Source organism: Argiope bruennichi, chromosome 8 (genome assembly GCF_947563725.1).
Source record: "Argiope bruennichi chromosome 8, qqArgBrue1.1, whole genome shotgun sequence".
Lineage (NCBI taxonomy): Eukaryota > Metazoa > Arthropoda > Arachnida > Araneae > Araneidae > Argiope > Argiope bruennichi.
In genome coordinates this window covers 79,761,540-79,788,006 of record NC_079158.1, presented here as the reverse complement: position 1 = coordinate 79,788,006, position 26,467 = coordinate 79,761,540, and the positions used below count along the sequence as shown (strand labels likewise).

Sequence of the window (26,467 nt, the reverse complement as noted above, 5' to 3'; positions counted from 1 at the left end):
TTTCATTTCCCCACCTCCAAATGAGTAAGTCTTCAGTTTTATTACCCATGCCAATGAGGCTAGGCTTAGCATGTTTTTGACCGATTATTTCAAACGGTTCTATTTATTTTCTTGGTATTTGATGCATTTAAAACTAAACCTTGTTAAGTAATCGATCTTTCGGATTCATTCTGAAGTACTTTTGAATTAAAATAAAGCAGAATAAAGGAAATTAAAAATTTCTAATCTGCACTAATCTGTTGAAAATTCGCTCATGCGCAGTGTGTTGCAATTGTTAACAACTGCTATTTTCATTTTAATTAAACGTTTAAAAATTATGTGTATTATTCTGTTGTAGCTATCTAAATCTCGACCGATAAATGAAATAGAATTGATTTTATGTTATGTATACAGACTTGATTTTGAATAATTGGTTTGCTATTTTGTTTTATTTGAGGTATATAAATAAATTGTTTTTAGGTTAGTTGTGTCCTTTAAAATTGATTAAATTGTATTTATGCTAGTTACATATTCGTCATATATGCTTATAATTTTAAGTACATCGTTTTTAGGTAAGTTTTATTTTTTTATTATTTGCTATTATTTGATAGTTTTGAGAAATGCCCGGGAAACAAATATAATCTTTTGAAGAGGAGTAATCAAGCTCAGGCAATGAGAGTCGAATATTTAGCAAGAGCTTCAAGCCGAGAGTCGAATATTCAAGCGGAACTTAAAAGAATTAAGCAAGCGGAGCCACAGGCTACTTCTAGATGAGCTGAAACACCGGAGCATTCAGAAAGAGGAGACTACAGCACATTGAATATTTGGCATCTCAACGTGCTGCTTAAACTCCGGAACGATCACAACTGAGGCAACTACAGCACGTACAACCTTTTGCTTCGAACGTGCTAATGAATCCTTTGAAGAGACAGAAAATTGGAGACTAGCCATTGCTGAGCGGACGGCACAGCGACGGCAAACGTTTAAAAGAAACATGTGGTCCGTATTTAATAAAGTAGCATTTAAATATGATTCGACTCTTGACTACGCCAGACACAAGCTTATCAAAATGGAGAGGATAAGAAAAAAGTGTAGATTTTGCAGGGCACTTAAATGGAAGGACGGAACTGCTGGAATGTGTTGTTCTGGAAGAAACATTTCCATACTTTTAATAGAGAGGCCGGTGGAGCCTTTAAAGCAGTTATTTTCTTTAGAGACAGCAGAATCACGACATTTTTTGAATAATATTAGAAAATATAATTTGTGTTTCCATACGGCATCTTTTGGAACTGATAGTGTGACTGCAATACCAAGAATTTTGCCGATATGCACCATTCAAGGTCAAGTGTGTCATAGAATTGGGTCTCTACTGCCTACTTCGAACATGCAACCGGAGCTCTTACAAATCTATTTCATGGGTGACGGAGAATCCAAAATTCAGCGATGGTCAAGGCTCATTCCAGGGGTGGATAGAGAGACGGTCCGTAAAATACAACGAGTACTTCACAACAATAACGCCTAAGTCAGATAATCTAAAATTGCACTTGAAAACATCCCCGATGAAAGCTATAAAGTAGTAGTCCACACCGACCGGATGCCGTGCGGAAAACACGAGCGACGCTACAACGTCCCAAAGAATAACAAAAGAGCAGTCGTGATTGCAGGCAGCCAGCAGACCACAGCTCGAGACACTGTTCTACGAGCACGCGATAGCACGCTCTACAGAATCGCTGACACTCACATGTTATACAATGTTCTAGAGAACACGATCATATTTTGGAAATGGTGTTAGGGGTATCATTATGACATCCACTTAATAAATCGAACTACTAGCCGTCCAATACCAAATAAAAAGGTATCCTGTATGGACACTTACGCATTTCACATGATGTTCCGGCGAAGTTATTTCGTTACTACTGCGGTGTAGGAAATTTTTGCATCAGTTTCTGGTGGATATGTATGCCGAAAAAGAGAATGAATACTTCAGATACATAGCGTTTAATAAGAGCAGGTCGTGAGCTGAGAACTACGTACATTTACAGGCTGGAATAAAAACCAATGGTAATGTCAATCCCAACAATTTAGGGCAGATGGTAATCCTTCCCTCATCATTTGTAAATAGCCTGAGATATCTTCACGAGTACACACAGGACACATTTGAGTGCGTTCGTAACTACAGATGACCAGACCCTTACGTGCACGTGCAACCCTGCCTGGACATAAATAACTGAAGCCCTCATGCCTGGCCAAATGGCATAGTTAAAGTGTTCAGTATATAGGTCCAAAAATTAGTCGCTGTACTTACTAAAGATCAAATATTTGGAGAAGCTCGATACTTTCTGTACTCGATTGAGTGTCAAAAACTTGGATTGCCCCACGTACATTTGTTTCTGTGTCTAAAATAAAGAAAAATACGTCCCAACCAAATTGACGGCTTATTAAATTGATTATTAGTGCCGAGATCTATGACCCAAATATGGACAAAACGTTACATGGAATTATTGTAAAACACATGATTCACGGACCCTGCGGTGTACAAAACCATTCATTTTCTTGCATTAAGGACGGAAAGTGTACAAAAAAGTATCCCCGAGCGATATTGAAGGGTACGCAGACAAATAACAATGGATATCCCCTATAAAGACGGAGAGCAACAGTGCATGGTGGTTGGAATACTAAAATTAAAATTCGTGGCGGTCCTGTTTAAGTTAAAGTGGATAATGGTTGTATTTGTTTTTTTCCATATTGTCAAGAATATTTAACGCACATTTAAATGTTTAATTTAGTAGTTCTGTTCAAGCCAATTAAATGCATTTGCAAATATATTTCCGAAGGAAATTACCAAGTTCTCTTTAGTGTCCAATAAGATAACACCGGTATTAACGTCAGTCATGAAGTGAAAATGTTTTGGGCAGGTAGACCTATCTTAAGCTTACCGCTGCACGAAAGACACCCCAGGGTCATCCACTTGGCAGTTCACTTTCCCAACGGCAAGCGAGCATCCTTCACTGAGCACAATTTCCTAGACAGAGTGGCGACACCTCCGAAAACCACAGTGACTGCATTTTTCCAAAATGACAACTTTGCCAAATCCCTGCTCTATTCTGAAGTACTACGGTACTGGAATGCATCTAGGAAGTAATGGAAGCGTCGTGTACAGGGAACATTGAAAACTGCAAGGTGTGAAGGCAGCAGATGCTCTGGAACGGATATATACTGTGCATGTCAGCTACTTTGAATGTTTTGGCTTGCGAATTTTGCTCAATGAGATACGGGGACCGACAAGTTTCCAGATGCTTAAAACCGTAGATCGTCAAGAGCGAGCAACGTTCAGGGAAGCATGTGAGGCCCGAGAGCTATTAGAAAAGTACAACCACTGGGACGCAACTGCTGGGACTTCCCGAGGAACGTCAAGTCTACGAAACGATTCTGCGCCGAGTAAATAGTGGAAAGAGGGGATTATTCTTTCTTGACGCACTAGTGGATACAGATAAGACGTTTGTACTGGATTTTCTACTAGCCCAACTCTGAAAGGACCACAATATAGCTCAGGTTGTAGCTTCCACGGGCAATGAAGCAACTTTTATTACGTGGTCGGACTGCACATTTCGTTTTCAAATTGCCGCTTAATCTTGCAAGCGAAGATATCCCAGCATGCAACATCACTGAAAACCTCGGCCTGGGTATTCCTCTTGCAGCAGTGCAAATTAATAATATGGGACGAGTGCACAATGTCGCACAAGCATGCATTACAGGCATTCAACCGCAGCCTGCAGGACATCCACGGCAACCAGGGGGTGATGGGCGGCATTGTCGTTTTGATCGTAGGCGATTTTAAACAGACACTGCGAATTATTGAGAGAGGCACACAGGCGGATGAAATAAAATATCTAAAAATAAATGTCTCAAGACATCGCCTCTCTGGTCTAGGATTGAAAAGTTCCATCTAACGTGCAACATGCGCGTCCAACTGTACAACGACCATGAATCAGATGTCTTTGCAAATAAGCTTCTGCAAATTGGAAAGTGTCATTTGGAAACGGACGCAGATGGAAAAATTCTATTTTCCGAAGAATTTTCCCATCCAGTGGCTACAGAAGATGAACTTATCATGAAAGTGTTTCCATATTTGGAGGTTAGTATAAACAATGAAGAGTGGTAGTGTGAGAGGGCAGTGTTGTCACCAAAGAACGAGTGGATCAATAAATAAACCAAATTTGATACATGATCGTTGGAAATGTAAAATTAAACACATCCATAAACACTATGATGGCTAATGACACTAGGACTGAATACCCCATTGAATTTCTCTACTCCCTAGAGTTAACAGGTGTACGTTCCCATAAGATGGATCTTAAAGTTGGCGTTCCTTCTCCGCTGATGCGAAATCTTGATGCACCCAGACTGTGCAACTGCACCAGGCTTCGTATCACAGAGCTTGGCAGTAATATTATAAAAAGGTACCATTATTACAGGAGCTCCTAAAGGAGACAGCGTTTTAATTCCCGGCGTACCTATTATTCCAAACAATTTGCCATTTTGTATCTAGAGGTTGCGATTTCTCTTAAAATTGACTTTTACAATGACAATCAACAAATCCCAGGCCCAAACCTTAAAAGTGGCAGGCATTCATTTGGGCACTCCATGCTTCTCACACGGTCAATTATATGTTGGTTGTTCACGTGTTTCAAGTGCCCAAATCTTGCATGTGCTGACGGAAAATAATAAGTCATTTAATGTTGTATACAAAACGGCATTGATATAAAAAAAAAATTTTTGAAATTTTCCTGTTGAACTTTCAATGAGTTACAAGTTTCTTGATTATATCATATGAGACTCTATTTTCAACAGCACCATAATGATTCGGTTTGATAACATTTTACATTTTGATCAGACCGTCAGTTCTCACACATACACATCAAAATTTCTAAGCGAACGAAGTCGCGGAAAACAGCTAGCAGTAAACACATTTTTATATAAAAAACGTTGTGTTGAAGGAAACAAAAATTTACTTAAAATAACCGTTCGACAATGCGAAGAAAAGATTACTTACACAGAAAAACCTGACGTATTTGTTAAAAAAGAAATTTAATTCTTTCCATTACTACATTTATTTTCTTAATGAAACTTTCATTTGCAAATAATATTTGCAATAAACATTTATTTTATAACAAGGCAATATGATGTCTGCAACATAAGAAATTTTTAAAAAATCAGATTTGTTAAACATTTTAAAGAAAAATGTAAGGAAAGGTTTACATTTTTGTTATAAATATTTTAAATTGTTATACTTTGTTCCTCATCTTTCAGTAAACCAGTTTTAATGGTTGCTATTTTGATAAAAATACAAAGAATATTTTTCAAACTTCTTATTACTTATAGAGAAACCATTTTGGAATTTTTTCTTTCATACTTATATATATATATATATATATATATATAAACTCTATAACTAAATTTCGAATTACACATCTCAAAGTTTGTGAAGAAGCCGTTCTTTTGAAGTGAAGCATCCAACTAAACTATGTTTCAAGTTTCAAGAAACGTATTACAGTAGTATAATGTTATCCTATTTATATTTCCAAACTAAAGTAAACAGTTTTCAACATAACACACTTTTTAAGATATAATTCAATACGAATCGAGTAACGAGATAAACAGAAAAATGTTGAAAAGAATTTTCCGTCTTTTCGTTGCTGAAACTGAGGCTAGAAAATGAAATTTAAAGGTTTTTTTTTTCTTTTTTTAATTCTGCTTTGCTCGCTACTGTTTTTCCTGCCTTTCCTAGAAAATCTGAAAGATTTCAGAATATCTATGAAAATAAAGATTACAAAAGGATTTTTAAAAAAAACTTTTAATTGAAATAAGAAATATACTGATTTTATTGTGCCAGTGATATGTTTAAAAAGTCATCAGATTATTCTATGAAAAATTTAAAATTAAATGATATTTATTGAAGCAATTTGCTGTCTTTATATTCAGTGGCTTAATTCTTCTTTAACACACACACACAAAATATGGAAAATATAAATAAGACAAATATACAATATATATATACAATACAAATACACAAGGAGAAAATAAATAAGATAATTGTGAAATTTTATAGTTTGGTATTATTAAACAAACCATTTCTCAAAATAAAACAGGAACAAAACAAAGAGGAAAATGTAAATAAATATTGTTATGAATTCATAAATAATTATTATAAAATTATTATGAAATTCATAAATAATTTGATTAATATATTCGATTTATAAGCAGGAATCAATATAAAAAAATGTAAATGACATTTAAACTAATTAACATCTTATCTATTTTATTTTTCTATTTCTAGGGTTTTAAATTTTTTTCAGCTGATTATTTTAATATAGATAAACCTTTTTAAAAATATACCCTCTTTAAAGTATAAAAAAAAATTATTACCATATATTCATAATTTTATTAAAATTGGATCAATTGTGGTCATACAAAAAACTATTCCATATTTTTTTTACTCACTCATATTCCTCGATTTTGCATCCAGATTTCACATTTGCCAAATTCGCTTATTCCGTGTGTGTTCTGTGTTATGCTTACCAGCTTCCAAAGCCTTTTATGAATGATTTCAACTAATTCCTAAAAGTCCATTAAAAAGTTCCTATTACCTTTATTTTCAATGCTAACTATTTCTTTTATTAGAATAAATTTTCTCCAATAGATACCTTTTTAACGAGGTAACCGTAGATTTAAATCGCTCTTTTTTTTTTCTTTCAGTCTTTTTACCTTCTAATTTCAGCAAGTAGTTATCTATGGCCATTCAAAACTTTTATAAAAAATTCTGAAAAAAAATCTATTTAAATAGATACACCTAATAGTAGTTCTTGCTCTGTGAATGAACAAAATTAAATTTCAAGGAGAGTTTTTTTTTTCTTTGGCGTGTTATTGATCTCTTATTCAAAGTACATATAGCTCAGTATCTCAGGCAGAACAATTAGTTCTATAGATGCTATCTAATGCCTATTATTTAATACGGATGAAATAAGCATTTCATCAACAATACATCGATAACAAATATATTTTGCAGCGTTACTATAATGGAAACTGCTGCATTACGAATACATGAAAATATCGGAGTAATAATTATTACATGATTGTTAATGAATGAACTCGTCCATAAAAGATCATATAGTAGTAATGGGATATCAGGTAGATGATTTGCCATCGTTCCTGATCATTCATATAAATTTAAAGAATTTCTCAAAATTGTTGAGATTTCTATAAGAACAGTTATCTGCAATGCCCCTCAAGGAATGGTAGCAATATTCAAATTGATTAGTGGTAAAGTGAAAAAATTTGTTACTTTTTTTTTTACTAACTTATATAACCGTTGCATGTTTATGCTATTTATTAAGATACGGATTTATTAAGATCAGTTTTGTAAATATGAGAAGAGGCAGGTGATCCGTCACAGAATTTATAGATGTATTGTAACCACCAAGTACCAACTGAAGTCACTTAGTTTCACTTGAAGTCACTTAGTGAACAATTTGATTGACTTAGATCTAAACATTTACAAATAATTATAATGCAAAATAAAGCTTAATTTTGAAATACTTGAATGAAAATACCGATATTCAGATTAAAGGGAGGCATTGTGGTTTGGAACAGATTTTAACCTTGATAGAAGTTTAAAATTGTATACGATTACAAGTCGACCATTACTCTTTTTTTTGACGTGTGTCTATTTTTAAGCCAAATTTTTGAGCAGTAGCTTCTGAGGGTAAAGACCCCTGAGCACCCGAGGGCAGAAGTTCGACTTCTAGCTCAAATGAAGACAACACGCACACACTCGCTTGCACAAACACTTTTTAAAGTGGGGGGGGGGAGACGCGCCTCACAGAGAGAACACAAGGAGGAGAACAACCATACCCGAACCACGGTTCGAGCCCGGAACGCCTAGATCACGGGGAAAAAGCGTTACCCCTAGGTCAGGGCGTCGGCGTCGACCATTATATACAGTCATTTAAGGAATAAAAAGCCTTTTTTTTAAATTAATCGCAATTTATTTCATTAAGGCACAGTACATTTTCACAGACCATTACATTCTATAGTACAACACCATGTTGTATATTGGCACTAGGGTCAAAAGAAAATTACTTCTTTCTTTATTAAATGACATTTTTAATTATTATTTTTTAAAGCTACATGATTATCGTACAACGTTGTTAATAATTAAATAAAATAAACATTATCTTTTTCGCCACCTAAATATTCATCAGATTTTTATCTTTCTTAAACATGATTATTTAAGAAATAATAATAATAAAAATCATAAATATAATAAGTTGGTTCAGACTATATGTTTTAAAACCGATACGACATTTCAGGTAATTCCTTTGCATCTTGGGATACGATGCAATATATGTTATTTATCCTTAACTACAGCGTAGTGTCTTTCTGAGAAAAACAAAGTGTCATACTATTTGAATTTCATTGCACAGTAAACCTAACCATAATTTTGAATACTTTATATTTCACTTATTATTCCCACCTTTATATTAAACATAAATAACAGTTGTTAATAAATAATAATACTTATTTAATTAAATTAATTTCTATTAAATAATATTATTATTTGAGCAAAATACTTATTTAGCATAAGATCATTTTATTTAGTTCTTAACTGTAGCTACACAAATTCATGAAAGAAGAATTCATTTATTTCATTATTTGAATGCATTATTAATTATTAGAAAAAATATATTTTGCATTATTTACACGTTTATTTTTTATTAGAAAAAATATCCATTTGATTTGCATTCTTATCATTATTTCTTTTGCGATATATTTTATCAATGCTTTCATTTTAATTTACTGAGAAAATGTTACAATACTCCTTCGCATTACAACATTTCTTCAGAAAGCAGATAATTTGATGACTTTCTTTATGGCACACTCCCATTTGCCGCCACAGATGATATAGAGTTTTGTAATTGGTCCCACCTGTGGTTCACTTTTGCCCTTTCGCATTATGTCAGAATGGGGAAATTAACCACTAAATGATTTTTTACATCCACAGTTACAAAATAACAAGGCCAAAGGTGCATAAGGTATGGTTTAAGTTGTTGTCTTAAAAAGTTTTACGGTTCATTATCAAAGATCGTCTTAGTGCCGTCATAAAATGGTGGACAGAAATGTCTACGAGTCATTGATTCTACTCTTTTAATAGGATAATTATATCATATATACTGGTACAATGCAGATAGTCTTATATTTTTCCTCAGTCATTCTCCTTAAAAAATAAGCTTTAGCATAACTTAAAAATGGATAATAAATTAAGGTGAAATCCAAGAGTTTTAATGAATAAATTTTTATCACTTGAATTCCTTCATAGTTAGCTTTTTATACTTATGTTCTCTATAATCGCTAAAAATATTTTCATTCATATTCTGTTTCATATTCAATAAATTGAAAATGAGTGCATAATTCAGCGATAGACTTGTAAAGCCCTTGATTTAAAATGTTCAAATATTAAAATGTTACGTAAATTTCATTAGTTTGTCAGTAATTTCTTAGCTTTGGTAAACAGGTATGGTTGCATGGTAGTAGAATCTTTCTTTCGTGATCGGTAATTCACGAAATGAAGAATAAATCCCATCTGTAGCACATGGTAGAATTGAATTCTCAAATCCTCAGACCATCAAATTCCTCATGGTTTGAGTATTTAATTCAATATAACATTTACATCTGTCGTTCCCTGCTACAAACCCTTTGAATGAGCGTTCTAACATCAGCTGCAAATAAATAAATAATAATATGCCCTGGGATTCCATATGTTGTAACAGAGAGTGAATCTGAAGAGTGATGAATATGGTAAGATGCTGTCTTTATCATCCGTTTATGACATTACAAGTTTTATCGTTCATATAGCCTTCTGAATAGGGAAATACTGGGTGTTTAAAAACGTTATTCCGTTATTTTAAAAAACAAAATCACGTTTTCGAAATTAAAATGATATTGTTAATTTGAGATAAAGGCTTCAATATGCCTATGCAAATGAAATAACGCCTTATTGAAAATTAGAGTTATGCAAAAAATAAACAAGCCCGCTAATAAAAAAACCATTTAAATAAGTGTTTAATATACATCCTCAGATCAAACACGTGCATAGAAGTACCGAATTTTCGAGTATATGGAATAATTCACAAATATATTCTATCAAGAAATGTTTAAACACAGTTAATGCATTGTACCTCAAATTTCTATATACTTTATAATCTTTAAGCATACGATTCTCGCATTTGAACTTATAAGGCCATTAGTTATAATACGAGAATTTAGCAGAGAAATGATGTATCTTAAACGGATTAATTAATAATGGATTTTCCATTTTATACTCGTTCGATAGGGATTAAAATTGCGGAAACTTGGCTTATTGATATTTGTTTAAAATTTTATTTATAAGCTGCTTCCCTTTGTCCCAAATTTAATATAAAGAAATAGTGCATCCTTTTCTAAAGCAGATAAACATATCAAGATTCATACGTAACAAGTTGAAATAAAAAAAAAATAAAAAAATAAAAAATAAAAAAAAATTAGACGAATTTGTCATTATTCCATTGTTTTTTTCTTTAAATTAATATTTTTGCTTCTTGTTTGGTATGATTATTAATGAAGATTAAAAAAAGGCGCAGTTGATATTAGTAAAATGTATTAATAAACAACTAATGATTGTATAATAAACAGAATATAATTTCTTAAAAATTAGATAAAAATAATTTTAAGAGACATATATTTCTTTCATTAAATATTTTCCTAAGCAGAAAGATTTATCTACAATAAATGAATTGAAAAACATTTTCAAACTGGTTTTAATTCTTATAATATTCAGTATTGCTGGCGTCTTGGCCTAGGGGTAGCGCGTCTTCCCTGTGATCCAGGCGTTCCGGGTTCGAGTCCTGGTTCGGGCATTGTTGTTATCTTCTTTGTGCTTTCTCTGTGAGGTGCGTGAATGAGCCCCCTTGTAAATAGGGGTTGTGCAAGCGAGTGTGTGTGTGCTATCTTCATTTGAGATTGAAGTCAGACTTGTGCTCAGGGGTCTTTACCCTCAGAAGCCACTGCACAAAATTTGGCTCAAAACAGTCACACGACAAAAAAAAATCAGTATTGAGAGTTTAAATAATAGATTTGGAATATACTCTGATGTTTTTTCTTATCAGATTTGATTCTAAGTGCGCTTAATAATCTTGTATAAATGGTAGGTGATATATGAGATTATTAAGCACGTTTTGAAATTTCTCATATCCTTTTACATATTCTTTGTGTAAACTTCTGTCTAATATAATTGCTTATGAAGTATATCAAAAGTAAAAATAAAAATTAACAAAAAAAACTATTCAAGATAATTCAGCATTATTACCTAATTTACTTATTTTCCCTCATGCTTAATTATCTATTGCAGAATATTTTCTATTCAAAGCTTATTGAATGAAACATAAAGATTATGTATTTGCAAAATTTTAACATGCATTCCTCCTAAGTACACAATTTTGTTCATTCATATGCCTTTCTGAAACCCGTGTCTTTTTAAAGCAACGATATAGATAGTTGAAAGTGAACCGAAATCTAATTACGCTGAAAATTATGTTTTACTTACCTTTTGAACTTATTAAAAATTGGTTTAAAAATTATATTTTAAGAATCATATAAAATGAAAAAACCCATAAAACCCTTTTATTTCAGAAATTTTATATTATTACATATTTTTATTTTATAAATAACGTAATTTCCGAAGATAATAATGTAATTTTATCGGTAATAAGGCTCTCTTTTCGAAAGAATGTCGGAGATGATTAATTGAAATTTCTTATTTTTTTAGCACTTTTCAAGTTTTCAAGAGCATTAAAATCCTAATTTTTCAATATTTGTTAACAATAAAAGTACAATTAAGAAGTAAATAAGTTTCTTTTAATGTTATTTAATAAGTTAAAAGAGATCTTCCTATTATAACTGAACAGGGAAAAACATATTGACCCATATAGAAAGATTATCTCAAATTTAACTTCGATAGATAGTAAAATTAACTTCCATTTGCACTTAGTTCCATTTCAAAAGAATTTATATAATTAATTTTCGAACTAGATTAACAGTTCTTAAAATAGACATAGAAAGCCGTGAACATCTACGCCAATTTGAAATCACTACTATTCAAGAAAGTATCGTGAAATTACCGAAAAAATTCCCCATTTAAATTTATCACTTGATGAAACAAATTGCATTCGCATCGAAAATGCATTTTCTTTCTAAACTATGTGAAAGTAAAATCACTTTATTCTGTTCTATTCTCATTCGGAAAACTGATTATTTCTAGTGTTTTAAATAAATAATAATTATTTTACAGAGCTTGTTTTAAAAGTAATAGTCAATAATATAACGGTATCATAATATTAATAACGGCGGAAAACAACTGCCGGAATAGATACAAATTCTCTCATTCCTTTCCAAGTTTTAAAAATATCATTATAGTTACGAATTTAAAATAAATGCATTAAAATTCATGCATAGTAATTAAAAGTTTTGCATTTGAAAGAATCCTTGATTACTCGCTGATAATGATCCAGATGCTACTGGATGGCATCTACAAGGGACGTTAACAATCTTTTTAAAAAAGTATCTCAACATTCTTGGAGCGTAGCATTTACAGACTCATCAACTTCTAATGAATCTACGCAATTTTTAAGATGAATATTATTGCCTCGAGCCATCTTTGAACGATTGCAGTTCCCCAGGCATCGGGGGAATAATGTGTTTGGAAGTGCTCGTAACAAGTTTGCTCGATTGACTTCAAATTCACACCTTGCTGAGGTTTCACTTCGATGTTTTCCTAATTGCATGAATTTCATTTCCTCGGGTTTCTAACAGTTTCTTTTCTTATAAATCCAATTTTGGAACCTCATGTGAGAGTTTTGTATCGATTTATGAGAGCACCGTTAGGGAGCATGTCCATCTCGAAAACTTTCATATTCGACTTTGCATAAATCAAGAAATAAGTCTTTAGGAAATACACGAATAAATTTCTTTGGAAGAAAAATTTCCTAAATAAGGAATAAAAAATATATGTTTATGGGAATGCAACTTTAAACAAAATATATGCTGAATAATTACATTAATTACATAAATAAAAATAATAAATTAATAATTAATAACTTTTTAATTAAAACTATTTTTTAATCTGCTCATATAATTAAAGTACTTACTGAAAGGGCATATAATGATGTACTTATTATAAAATTGATCATCAGAAGTAACTTTACAATTATTTTAAAGGGAAAATGTTTGAAATATTTTTTTAAAACAAAGAAATACTCACAACAGCCAAATATATATATTTTTTTAAACAGACATATTAAGATGATGTTAAACCTATTGTCAGCATTTGCATAACACTCAATGATAACGATTTATCTGATTTCAGTTTTGACTATGATAATCAACTTCGTTAAAACTTTTAAAAAATCAAAAATTGAAAAAAAAAAAAAGAAAAAAAAAAAAAAAAACAGAATTTTTCTACAGAATTGAATTAACGAATAGAAGTTTAAATTTGAATAAGGTTTTAATTCATTCTAGGTGGATGCTTCATGTATTTTATTTTGATAATTTATGCTTGTTTGTAAGCGTTAATTCATCACTTCCTAACTGTCGTAAGCTTCGAAATCTTATATACCTGTGCGTTTCCGTACGCAGTAAATTATTTTGCTAATTTCTGGAATTCAGTATCAAAGGACGGAATTACGGAATTCCGTTTTAATGTCACCGGATTCATTATGAACAAACTATCTTACTAGTTTATGGGATTCATTATCAATTAATTTAAGTAAAATTTTATCTCATACATGTGGCGCCATCTAATATTGAATTTCACACAAAAAAATATTTCAAGATTCGAAATTAATAATAAAACTGAATTATTAGCTGAATATCGTGATATAGAAAATATCTAAAATTAAAAATATAACTTTCTATTATTGTTTCAGCTCATTGACCTTTGCTAAAATGCAGTGTAAAAATATTTAACTTTATGATTCTTTTTCACGTAAAAAAATAATTATGGGATTTTATGCTTTATGAGAACATCAATAAATCAGTCAATCTAAACATCTACTATTATAAAAGATAAATTTGAGTGACACAGAACTTTTTATTATTATTTTCTTCTCGAATATCAACCTTCAAATAACCACCAAACAAATTGCAGTACAGAAATCCAAACCGCTTCATTGAAATCTTCTACAGCTTCACTTAAATAAGCACTTCCTAGCTAAATAATGGAATTGCAAAATATTATTAATCACCAGATAATCAGCTGAAAAACAGATTGCAATAACAGTTATGGATTGCGGAAAACTTGCTTCTATCAAACGTTTAAACTCTCTTCGTGATAAAAAAGAAAAAAAAACTATTTAATTTTAGAATATTGAATTTTTTATGCGCGTATTTTAAACGTAAAATATTTATTTGTTTAAGGCTGAGTGTGTTTTGGTCATTATTAATGGTTTCTCACAAAGTACTAAGAATCGTAATAAACTCTGGCTGAAAATCATCGTTTTGAATGGTTGTAAGATATGGAAATAAACAGTTTTTAGTGTTGCAATAAAAAAAATGTCAGAATTACATTCGGCAAAAATTTACTCCATAAAAATCAACTTAGGTAAATGGGCATTATTCTTAAATCGGTAAAATTATAGATTTTGAATTGTAAGGTAAATATGTAAGGTGCATATGAAACCTTAGTTTTTATTCGTTACTTTTAATTATAAATATATGAGAGCCTAAATATATAATATGATAACCTAAATGTCTTAATTCCAAAAAGTCAAATAAAAAAGTGTGATATTTGCATCAACGCAATGACAAAAGAAGACAAAAAGCGGGGATATTTTTAACTATGTTTTGAGTTGCAGATTTTCTTGGGCCATTATTTTATAGTTGCAAACTGTAGCGAATTAAATATACATTAAACAAAGATTTGTCTAATATCATACATTTGAAGTCATTCATCAATTTCTTTAAGAAGCTTCTAACTTCTAAACCATAAATATTTAAAGTCTATATAATGTATCAGAAATCTTACTGACATTATTTAATACAGAAACTGCCTGTTACTGTATTACTACTTTCCACATTGATTGTTAAGGATATTCAAACAAATGCAAGTTACTTCTTTAACTAATCAGTTAAAAAATACCGAATCATTTAAAATCTAATTAACTGAAATATTTACTAATATCACGAACTCATTCATTTTTAAATTTATTAACTTTTAAATCTCAAATTTATATTCAAAATCTGGCCATTAATTTTTTTAACATTATCCAATACATTAAAGATATTATGACATTATTTTAAAAAATATATTTAAAAAGAAAAGTTTCCTAAAATTTATTTCCAAATTTATACTGTTATTTAGAATTTTTCATAAATTTTATTTAAGTAGTCTTCAAGGTCAAATCTTAGCAGAAATGAATGAACAATTGACTTAAGTGTTGTATGTCTTGTAGTATTTAAAAATTTATTTTATAGGAAATTCCTCAGTTACCTCTTCATGTACTAGACGTTTATTTTTATTGCTTAATCGTATAGAATTTATCCAATTTTAATGACATATATATAATTGGTATACCATGCACTATACTTGAGAAACAAGACTGTTTGACTGAATTTTGTTGTTAAGATAAATGTTTCTTTTACGCATGATATATTTTTACTATGGCGTCGGATACATTTCAAAATATATAAGCATTTGAAAGGTATAAAGTAAAGGCAAAGTAATAATGAATTGAATGCGCGAAATATGTTCATTAAATATAAAACAGTAAACAATTAGCATGGATATTTATGGAATCGTTTAAAATAATATTGATCAAATTTCTATGCAAAGTTATGCTGACAAAAATGCCTTACTCAGTAACTAAATGATACAATTAATGTAGAGTTTATATAGAGGAAATGAAAAAAAAAACATAACACAAAAAATAGCATTCTGATAAAGAAATGGAAACACTTTAAACTTAAACTTCAGTATAATTGCTTAATAGTTATTTTTGTAAATCCTTAGTAGCACACATATATTTTACAATATTGTATAGCACCATACAATAATCAAAATATGGAATAATATTGTTGAGAACTGGATAATTTGATATATTAATACAGAATATCATGGAAAATTGTGAAGAATCAGTGCTATTTGGGATCTAGCAAAAGCAACTTACATGTTTACCTTAAAAATATTACAATACAGAAAACGGAGAGGAAGTATTTCATATACTTTTTTTAGAAAATTGTTTAATTATTACATTAGAAAATGTATACTCTTATTGTTTATATGTGACTTCTAAGTTAATTATTTTTATTAAATTTAGCATTAAATTAATCTGTTAAACACAGAGTAACATGATTTTAAGCTGATCATTTGTTTGCAGTGAAAGGGATGTTCTACTATATATCCTATGAGTTGTTTCCTACAATGTTGTTTGATTTTCTGAATACCATACAATACTACTAAGAAATATTGTAAACGATCTTACATTAATCGCATACTGTATACTAATGGAGTACTAATAATTAATACTCATTAGAAAATTAGTAACATTTCAGAGATAGACTTACAAATTTTTGTCCCCATACTTTGGCGATGGTCCCTCTTACGGATGGCCACCGGTAAAAGTGAAGAATCTGCCGGCAAGGCTGTTTAATTTTCAGACATGTCGTTAAATATGAAGTCAAGCGGAATAGAGAAATGAAATTTCTCTCCTCAACTTGAGCTGAGGGCCCGATACTATGTCCTTCACTTCTCCTTTGTCGATATCTGTGAAGATTCTTAAGTTAACAGCGCGAATCACAACTTGCGAAAATGCTTCCTGTTCAGGGCTAGAATGTTATTGCACGAAAATACTTCTCGGATATCATTCGCAAAATAGTGATATTGATGTAATAAAAGTTTAATTTGAGTTCAGAGCGAAAGATGGGTTCTTCTTTTTTTCTTTTTATTACTTGTAGCAATAAATGTTGCATTACACGAATAAAATGGTACTCATTCCTTCAGAAGAAATATATTTATGCCCAAGCTGGATATGTTAGAATCGAAAATGCTACTTCAATGTTCGCTCGCATGAGAATGTAACTGCTTGAATATATTTATAGTGCTTGCTTGCATTGAATGTGTCTTGAAAGAAACAATTTGAATATAAGAGGTTATTATCGTAACTTTATCATTTGTTTTAATGGGAGTGTGACTACTGGTGTACAGTACAGAAATGGGCTCATAGAACTAAAACTTAGTTTTTGATTTTTTTTATTCACATTGACGAAAATAGTGAAAAAAAGTGTCATTTACTGATTCTAAGACTTACATTTAACTTTTAATAGGAGAAGTAAGAAAAGTATCATTTACTGATTTAAGAAAGAAGTCTTTTGACTTTTCGACTTTTGAGCATTATTTGATTCAACATCCTTTAATATAAAAATCATGAAATTACACATCAAATAGTAAAAATCCGATAAACGTTACTGTTATTTTCGATATGTTACTGACATTTTACTATTTGATACCTTTTACTACTTTAGCATTTTAGTATTTTCCAACATTTTTACTACTCTGAACAGCGATGGCTTTCTAGGTGAAAGTGTTTAAATTTATATTATATTGACTAAGAAACGCAATTTATGCATAATACATATGAATAACACTTTTATTGCATTACATTACTTGAAAATAAAAAGAAATATTGTTCATCGTAAAAGTTAATAAATAATTATCTGAAATTTCACGGAAGAATGAATTAAAAATATATTAAATCAAATAATAAATATGCAAATATGGTCAATAAAAAGATTAAGCAATAATTCTTGCAAAATAGACTTTATTTATACGTAAGTCAATAGGCATGCATTAGATAGTTTTTGATTAATTGGCTCAATAAAATATTTTAATATATTTTTATTGTGAGTTGATATGTATTTAAGACTAACAGACTTTTCCACTAAAAAGTTGATTTTTTTCCTTGTGACTTTAAAACATTACTTTATATGCTTAATATTAATAAAATAATATTTAAAGAAAAATGTTTTATGTTCATTAATTTACGTTTCATTTAATTCGTTACTTTGATATTAATATTCGGAAAATTACAGATCCAAGGTGTTTTCAAAATATTTTGAAATTATTTAAGGCATTCGTTGGATCATACCGACCCTCTGCATGTTTATGAGTATAGATATTATTAACAACTTTGTAAATAGAAAGATGTAGCTTTACATGTGTAGTCTCATTTGAAATAGTTTTAATGTATGCTTTTCATTTTTACAAAGATTAAAGTGATAATAATTTGTATAAATAAAGTAATAGAGTAAAGTGATATTAATTCATATAAATGGAAGATTAAGCTTTACTATTTTAAAATTATTAAATTACTTTTCCTTAAGAATTTCGAAGCGCTCCTTGCATTAAAAAAGCATGATTAAATGAAGAAAAAATATATTTTTTAATTCGTTTTATCATTGTGGTTTGTTTAATTTGATATTTTAACAGAATTTTGAAATTGAAACACATTTCTAGATGAATTCCAAAATATTCTCAATTTGATAAAAATTATTTTAGCTAAATATCATTCATGTATTAAAGAAGTAGGAGTAATTTTAATATTTTGTACACCACATTGGACGATTTAATAATATAATCCACATAATAAGTAGGACTGTCTAGTAAAAATTATTAAAAATTATTATTAATAATATTATATATCATTTCAAAGTTATTTTTATTCTCATTAATATCATTGAGGATTTTTAAATTAATTAAAATTGTGTTAAATGACGGTTCTTGGGATGTTGGTTTATTTCCTCAAGAGAATTTACAGATATAAATGAATTTTTCTTAGATAAAGGGTACAAAATTTTGCAAAAAATACAATTTTCAATAAGTTTTACAAAACGTTATGATATAAAAACAACAGTAAATACTTGTAATAAATGTTTTCTGAAATGAATATATTACAATGACACAACAACTAACAATTGTAATTACAGTAAAACTTTTATATCGTCGAATATAAACTATTTTTCACATCATTTTGATAAAATTGACAATTGCAAAATTTTAAATGCAAAGACGATTGATATTTATAAATGTAAAGATAAACAATTTCTATTCGAATACTGTGTAGTGAATATGAGAATAATAGATAAAGCTCTTAATTACAAAGTTACTTTAAAATCTAACCAAATTCATTCTTTTAACATTTACAAGCAATATATGAGTATATTAATCGATAAAAAATTTTAAAATGTAGCATTTACTTACTCAGTCATATCTATAAAAGAATGCATAATATATTAATTTGCTTATGAACAGTATTCTTCATTAAAAGATGCATAAGTGAGATTACATTCGTAATTTAAACTTAAAACGTATTTATTACATATGCAGAATTACAAATTTCATATATTGTAAGTTTTAATAAAATTTCCGAATAGATAATTTTTTTTTCAATTGTATTAAAAAATATAATCTATTTTTGAAATAAAATAAATGTTTCATCTCTCAAAATTTAATATGCAAATGTAACTTAGTTTTCGCATATACAGTTACAAACATCAGCAAGTTTTATTAAATTTTCAGCAATCACAAAGAAGATGTCTAAAACTAAAGAAATATTTGTGAGATATCAAGGGATATACAGAGACTTTTAAATAAATAAAATCGTTATGATGTAACTATTTATTTTTCCTTTAAAAAATTTCAAACATTATATGTCTAGACTTCAAAGATTTTGAAAATCTTAATTTTTCTCTTTCTTTCACCCTTTGCATACCTTTTACACATTTTGTAACTTGTACGAGTTAATAAAATTTTCGAATAGATAGATTAAATAAAACTTCAATTTATCTAAAGACACGATTATACGAATTCCTCAATCCAATGTAATCAAACATTATTCGCTATATGAAGAAATATATTTTATCATACTTTCTATTAAATTGCTATGAAGCTAAAATAGATAAATTCATGTGGATTGAGTATTTTATGAATTTGCAACAAATGATTTCAGAATTTTCATTAAAATTAATTATAATTCTTTCAAAATTTAAATTTTTTACAAGATTTAGTTTTTTTTAAATATTTTCTCCCCAAACTAAAATAAATAATATTATTGTTTTGATTTTTTTTCTTTTATATCACCTTGTATTACAAAATCTGAAATTATTTTGAATTCGGTAAATAGCCTTTTCTTTTCTTTTTTTTTAGTTTTAGCATTTTGCATTTATATTCTAGATTTTAGCATAGGATAAACTCTGAAATTTATAAGCCTTTACTTAAAATAATCTAAAATAAATATTGCACATTTTTTAAAAAATATCTACATGAATGTATATATTTTTTTTATGTTTAGCTTTTAAATTTTAGAGATTAATGAACTCATCACAATTATTATATTTATAATTACCCGATTTATCAAAAATTATTATCTGAATTCATCTTTTCAAAAATTGGTGTTTTATTTAAATATTCCTTCGTATTATTTTAATAATTGTTCTTTATTTAGCGTTGTTTCGCATTAGCTTCTCTACAGATAAAATATAAAAATTTAATTTTTTTAAAATTATTTAAATTAGATTATTTGCATTTGACATTGTTCCTTCTTATATCATGATGTTTATGTAAAATATTGCGTAAATTCACATTTTTAATGTTATGTTATTACTTAAATTTGAGAAAGTTTTTTATCTACTAAATTATGAAGAAACGATATAAAAGAAAGTGTTCTTACTAAAACAAGTAAAATATTAAAAGAACGTAAAATTAAGAATAACTTCCAATTGTTGAAAAAGCAATAAGAATCTTTGAAATTACAATACAAAGCAGTTAACTTATATAATATTTAGATTGAGTCAAAAATCAAATGTTATTGTTTCAGCAATACTTTCTTGAATTTTTGCAGAATAATAAAATAGAGAGAAGAATCTTTCTTTTGAAATCTCTCATACATTTTACTCAAATTTTTCTTCCCTGTCACGTTACATTTTGAAATTGCTTTGAAATGAACATGAACTGTGCATTATATTTTGATCCTATCCAACATTCCTAAGCTGTGGCATATATTTCAAATATTACCTAAGACTTAAAAAAAATATCATTATTGAATACAACTGCACATTCTTTCAATTATTTTTAAAATATAATGTTATATTTATATAATAATAATATTTAAAATATAATATTCGTTATGTTTATTATTACCTTTAACGCCACTGCATTCAGTTACCTTTAATTAAGCAGCGCTATACGAAACAGACCAAATGCAATATCGTTTTAAACTTCTCTAAAGGTTGACTAAATGTGGATACATTTCTTACTCTATTTATATAAATATATATCAATGTTGAGAAATTAGAAATCTTCTAAAGAAAAACAACACCCCTAGTTACCCCTTCATACTAATATTTTGTGAAATTCTACAAATAGAAAGTTTTGCATTATTCAATCCTCCTCTTTGAATAGTTGTATTCTTTTAACAAAATTTCACCATGGACATGTTTGTTTGAAAGTGGATGCCTCTCAAGAATTGAAGATCCTCGTAAATATCTATCTGGAATACACGACAATTTCAAATAAATTATCAAATATTTTGTTTAAATAATCGTAGAAGTAACTATGCTCTATTTATAAATAGGCAGTTCTAAGTAAATATAAGCAATTGCGAAATTCCGGTCCCTAGAATTCCTGAAAATTTCATTCCAGTAAAAATGACATGATATCCTAATAACATGTCATTTTTACTGGAATCAAATATCCTATCCTATCCAACCGTCTACATTTTTGACATAGCTATGTTAATACCAGTTATTTTTATGTATTTCTACATTATCTCTCATATGTGTGGCAACTTAATTTCTGATTTCCTAATGATGCTACCATTTCTTAATAATATAGTAGAAATATCATTTTCGGTTTTTATTGATTATATTGCACTTCATTATGGTGGAAAAGTAGTCTTGTACTGGCAGATGTAATTCTGTAAATATAGTTCGGGAACATTTCTATTTTCTATTTCTAACTATGCACAAAGCATATGTTTAGTTCTAGACATATATTTCATTACATATTTTTAGATATTATTAATAAAATTCTTTATTTATTTTGATGATTAGGGGTAATTTTCACATTAAAAAAAATCTATTTTCTTTTTTATTTGTGCACAGAAATAAAAAGTAAAACCTTAAAGAGATGGAATATAGTATTTAAATTTTTTAATTAGTTGAAAAAATTTAATTTCGTTTTTTTTTTCAATATTTCAATGCATCCTTGTAAATAATAATCTAATATTCATGAAATGAACTGTAAAAAAATATTTTCGATTTCTATGTCCTAGAAAATATTTAAGAGTCAATCCCATATTTATTTGTTAAATAAATTATTTAAGAAATGTTAAACCAAATTTATATCAGTATTCAAAAGACAGTTAAACTAACTGCAAATAGTGTATTATTATTAAATTAATATAAATTAATTATATTATATCATTATTAAATTAATTATATTATTATTAAATTGAATAAAGAGCTTTAATTGCGTCTACAACTGCGAAGACGGGATTCATTTTTTTTTATAAATAGCCAACTCTGAGCTTTAATTTAAATAGAAATGTAAACATAAAAATAATATTACATTATTCCCATTCCTATACGTCAAATTATTTTTCAACCGAGAAGAAAAACAAATACTGAACACTCATGTTTCCATCTGAACGACAGAAGATATCGAATTCTTTGAATTTCATCTAACACTAGTTACTTCTTATTTTATTACCTTATTAGTCTTTAAAATAACAGATGTTTTTTATCAATCCAAATTTATAGCAATTTATTGGCTGAAGAAATACACTTTTCAATCCATGTTTATTCTCCTCCAGCGTTAAGCGTATGTTTATCGGAAAACAAAGCTCTCCCCCTCTCTCTTTCTCTTCTATCTTATGCGCGTGATCCAATCCTCTATTCTCTTCAAATTCCGATAACAGGGAGTACTCTTTTATTTATTTTTTATCACATTATTTTATTCTCTTCTATTGTTAAACTGGCAAATGCGCATAGTAAATGGCGCACGCCTTTCTTCAATTATCCTGCCTTTCTTGTGCCCGTTTTAAAGGAAATTCTTTCTCGGAAATAAGAAACAAAGGTACCTGTTAATTGGATTTCAAGCCCCCGCCTCTTACTCATCTTGGGCGCAATCACAGCATTCAGGAATCGATCTGGAAAAAGAGGAATGGCCCCGCATTACGGGAACTTCGGTTCGTCCGTGAAAATGGTCCTCACTTTACGGGAGTTTCAACTCTTCAGGGAGCGTATGCAAAAAGAATTGCTTTCCGTCCATCCCATTGCTTGTGGTTGGTATCTGTCGCTTGTAAATAAAATTCAGTTGTATCTTCCATTCCTTTAGAGACAATGATTTTTATATCATGTTCAGAAACCAATCATTATAGAAACACATTTTTTTCAATACTTTTTTTAAAATTTTATTGCATTGCTTCACATACACGCTTGCACTCTAAATAAAAAACAACTGTATATAAATAAATATTTTTAGATTAAAGAGTAAACATTCTAGTTTAAACGATGCAAAGAAGTAGCATGCTAATATATGTGCATAGGAAAAGTTTTCCCATTTAAATTGAAGTTTTTTTACTGTATTTAAATTTTTTCAGGAATTATATGCTAATGAATCTTGTGGTTTAGCAAGTCTTGTGGTTTATATTTATGCTTGAAAATACAAATAAATTGTGTTTTACACCAACAATTATGGTTAATTTACCTTAGAGATGATTCTTATATACCCTTTCTGATAACAAATTTATTTATTTCCAAGATTTGAATTTTCTATTACATTATACCTATTCATAAATACATTTACGCCATGCAGGAAGTATATACAAATGTAGTTAATCTCCATTTCATTGTTAATCACAAATAAATTTTTAACTATGGGGCATAGATAATTAATGTTTGATGCACATAAAAATTAAAATTTATGTTCAAACTGACTAGAAGAAACATCAGTCTCTCATAATGCTGGATATAAGCTTATGATAGTTATATTTCTTGAGGAGACAAGTGCAAAAAAGAATAACCTCCCGCACAGTTATTTGTAATTGTAAATACGAATGAGCTATTTTTCTTTCAACATAGATACAGTGTTGTTTATACCATATTTAGAAAGCAAAAGAAAATTTTTTTAAAATTTAAATTGAAGTTTTTTTACTGTACTTAATTTTTCCAGGAATTATATGCAAATGAGTCTTGTGGTTTAGCAAGTTTTTGGTTTATATTTTTGCTTGAAAATGCAAATAAATTGTGTTTTATTCCAACAATTCTGTTTAATTTACCTTAGAGATAATGATACCATTTCTGATAGCAAATTTATTTATTTCCAAGATTTGAATTTTCTATTACATTTCACATTCATAGATACAATTATATGTATATACGAATGTAGCTAATTTCCATTTCATTGCTACTAACAAATAAATTTTTAATTATGGGGCATAAATAATTAATGTTTGATGCACATAAACATTAAAAATTATGTTCAAGCCGACTTACAAATACACCAGTCTCTCATAATGTTGGACATAGGCTTATGATAGGGGCATTTCTTGAGGCTATTTTTTTTCAACATAGATGTAATGTTGTTTATACCATATTTAGAAAGCAGTCCCTCTGCTAACAAATTTATTTGTCAAAAGTTTTGAATTTTTAATAATACGTATTTCCATAATTAGAATTTTCAATTATATTGAATATATTCATATACACATTTACGCCATGCAGGGAGTATACACAAAATGTTTTAATTTCCATCAGATCATTATTGACAAATAAATTTCGAACTGCAAGGGCATAGTTAATTAATCTTTGATACGCATAAAAATTAAAAATAAATTAAAAATTAAATACAAACTGACATAAAAAAAGCATCATGCACACGAGAACTTGCATCCTGTGTACGAGCTGCATTTCTTGAGGGAACGTATATATATTTTTAAAAAAGAATTATCATCAATCTCGTTACTAGTAATTGTACTTGTTATCTTTAACTACAAATAAGATGTGTTTTGTTTCTCCTTTTATGTGATGCATTTTATACCATATTTAGAAAACATTCTCCCAGCAAATATTTGAATTTTCAATATTAATGTTCTAATATTACTCGTTAATTAATAATATTATAGTATGAATTAAAAATCAAAATTAAAGTGAAGCTCAACTTGTTTTATGCTCCTATTTGGAAGGTAGTTTTAAGAGCATTTTTTTAAATATCATAATGTCCATTCCATAGACTTATATTAAAAAAACATTTTAGTAAAAAAATAAAACATTTCAAGCTCTATAATAATGTGTTTATTAATATTTTAACGATAAGTTTAATTTCCAGGCAGAGAAAACTAAAATATCCTCGTTTTTAGGAATTTCCAAACAAATTGTATAAAAATGTTACAAACGAATTAGATTAATAAAATTAATTTTTTGTTTAATTTTTAGAGCCAAAAAATATGAACGCGGCTATGTAACATATGAGATGTATAACCATTTATGACAAAAATAATGAAACTTGGTACACTTGCTTTGACAATCAAAATAACAATTCTTTAACAATCAAGACTTACTTTCTTGTGTTCCTTATTTCCTGTTTGTGTATTTACTAATTTTAAAATTATTTATTTAATTTTTTAAAAAATATTTACGGTTTTAATTTAGTATATGTTGTCTTTAGTATTTTAATGCAGAAAGTATTACCAGCATCCCCTTATTGGCTTTCAATTGCTAAATTCACAATTCATATTATTATACAAATTATCAATTTAATAAAATCTCAAAAAATAATATAGCTTGTTCTTAATCAGCTTAAATAGTTTAGTAAATAATTACTTACCTACTCCATCTTAAGGAAATGAAGGAAATTGGATTGCCTCAAGAAATAAAATCCTCCGTTAGAAAACCAATTGTTAATGAGATCTAAAATTATATCAAATTAATTACAAATAATAAAGATGATATTCGAATCTATAAAAGAAATAAGAATCTAAGGTGCCATATTTAAGGAATCTAATATGCTTCAAAGCTATCTTAGAATCATTTTAATATCATTCATTTGTATGCGATATGATTTTAAAATCAGGTCAGGAATTAAATGGTGTATTCAGTGATCTTGCTGATAACAAAGATTACACTGTTGGAAATAAGTGTAAGAATCAATAGAATAAATGAATGAACTTAAGAAAAACCTGACATCGTAGGGTAAAACAGCAAGCTACACATCCAGACTTATGGAGTTGAAAATAACTCTGGCGCTTAATATGTTCTATAATAGTTTGAAGCCGCCGGCGTCCTGGCTTAGGGGTAGAGCGTCTTCCCCGTGATCTGAGCATTCCGGGTTCGAGTCCTGGTTTGAGCT

At 28.9% G+C, this 26,467-nt stretch overlaps 1 protein-coding gene across 1 annotated transcript in view; it reads right to left on the bottom strand.

Annotated features, from left to right (window-relative positions):
* Nucleotides 1-23,264, bottom strand: part of LOC129981948 (cell adhesion molecule DSCAM-like) — a 627,118-nt gene extending 603,854 nt beyond the window's left edge. The window contains exon 1 of the mRNA XM_056093016.1: nt 23,199-23,264. Coding sequence (XP_055948991.1) covers nt 23,199-23,235 — 37 coding nt within the window. The 5' untranslated portion in view covers nt 23,236-23,264. The remainder of the gene's footprint in view (nt 1-23,198) is intronic.
* Nucleotides 23,265-26,467: the final 3,203 nt, after the last annotated feature.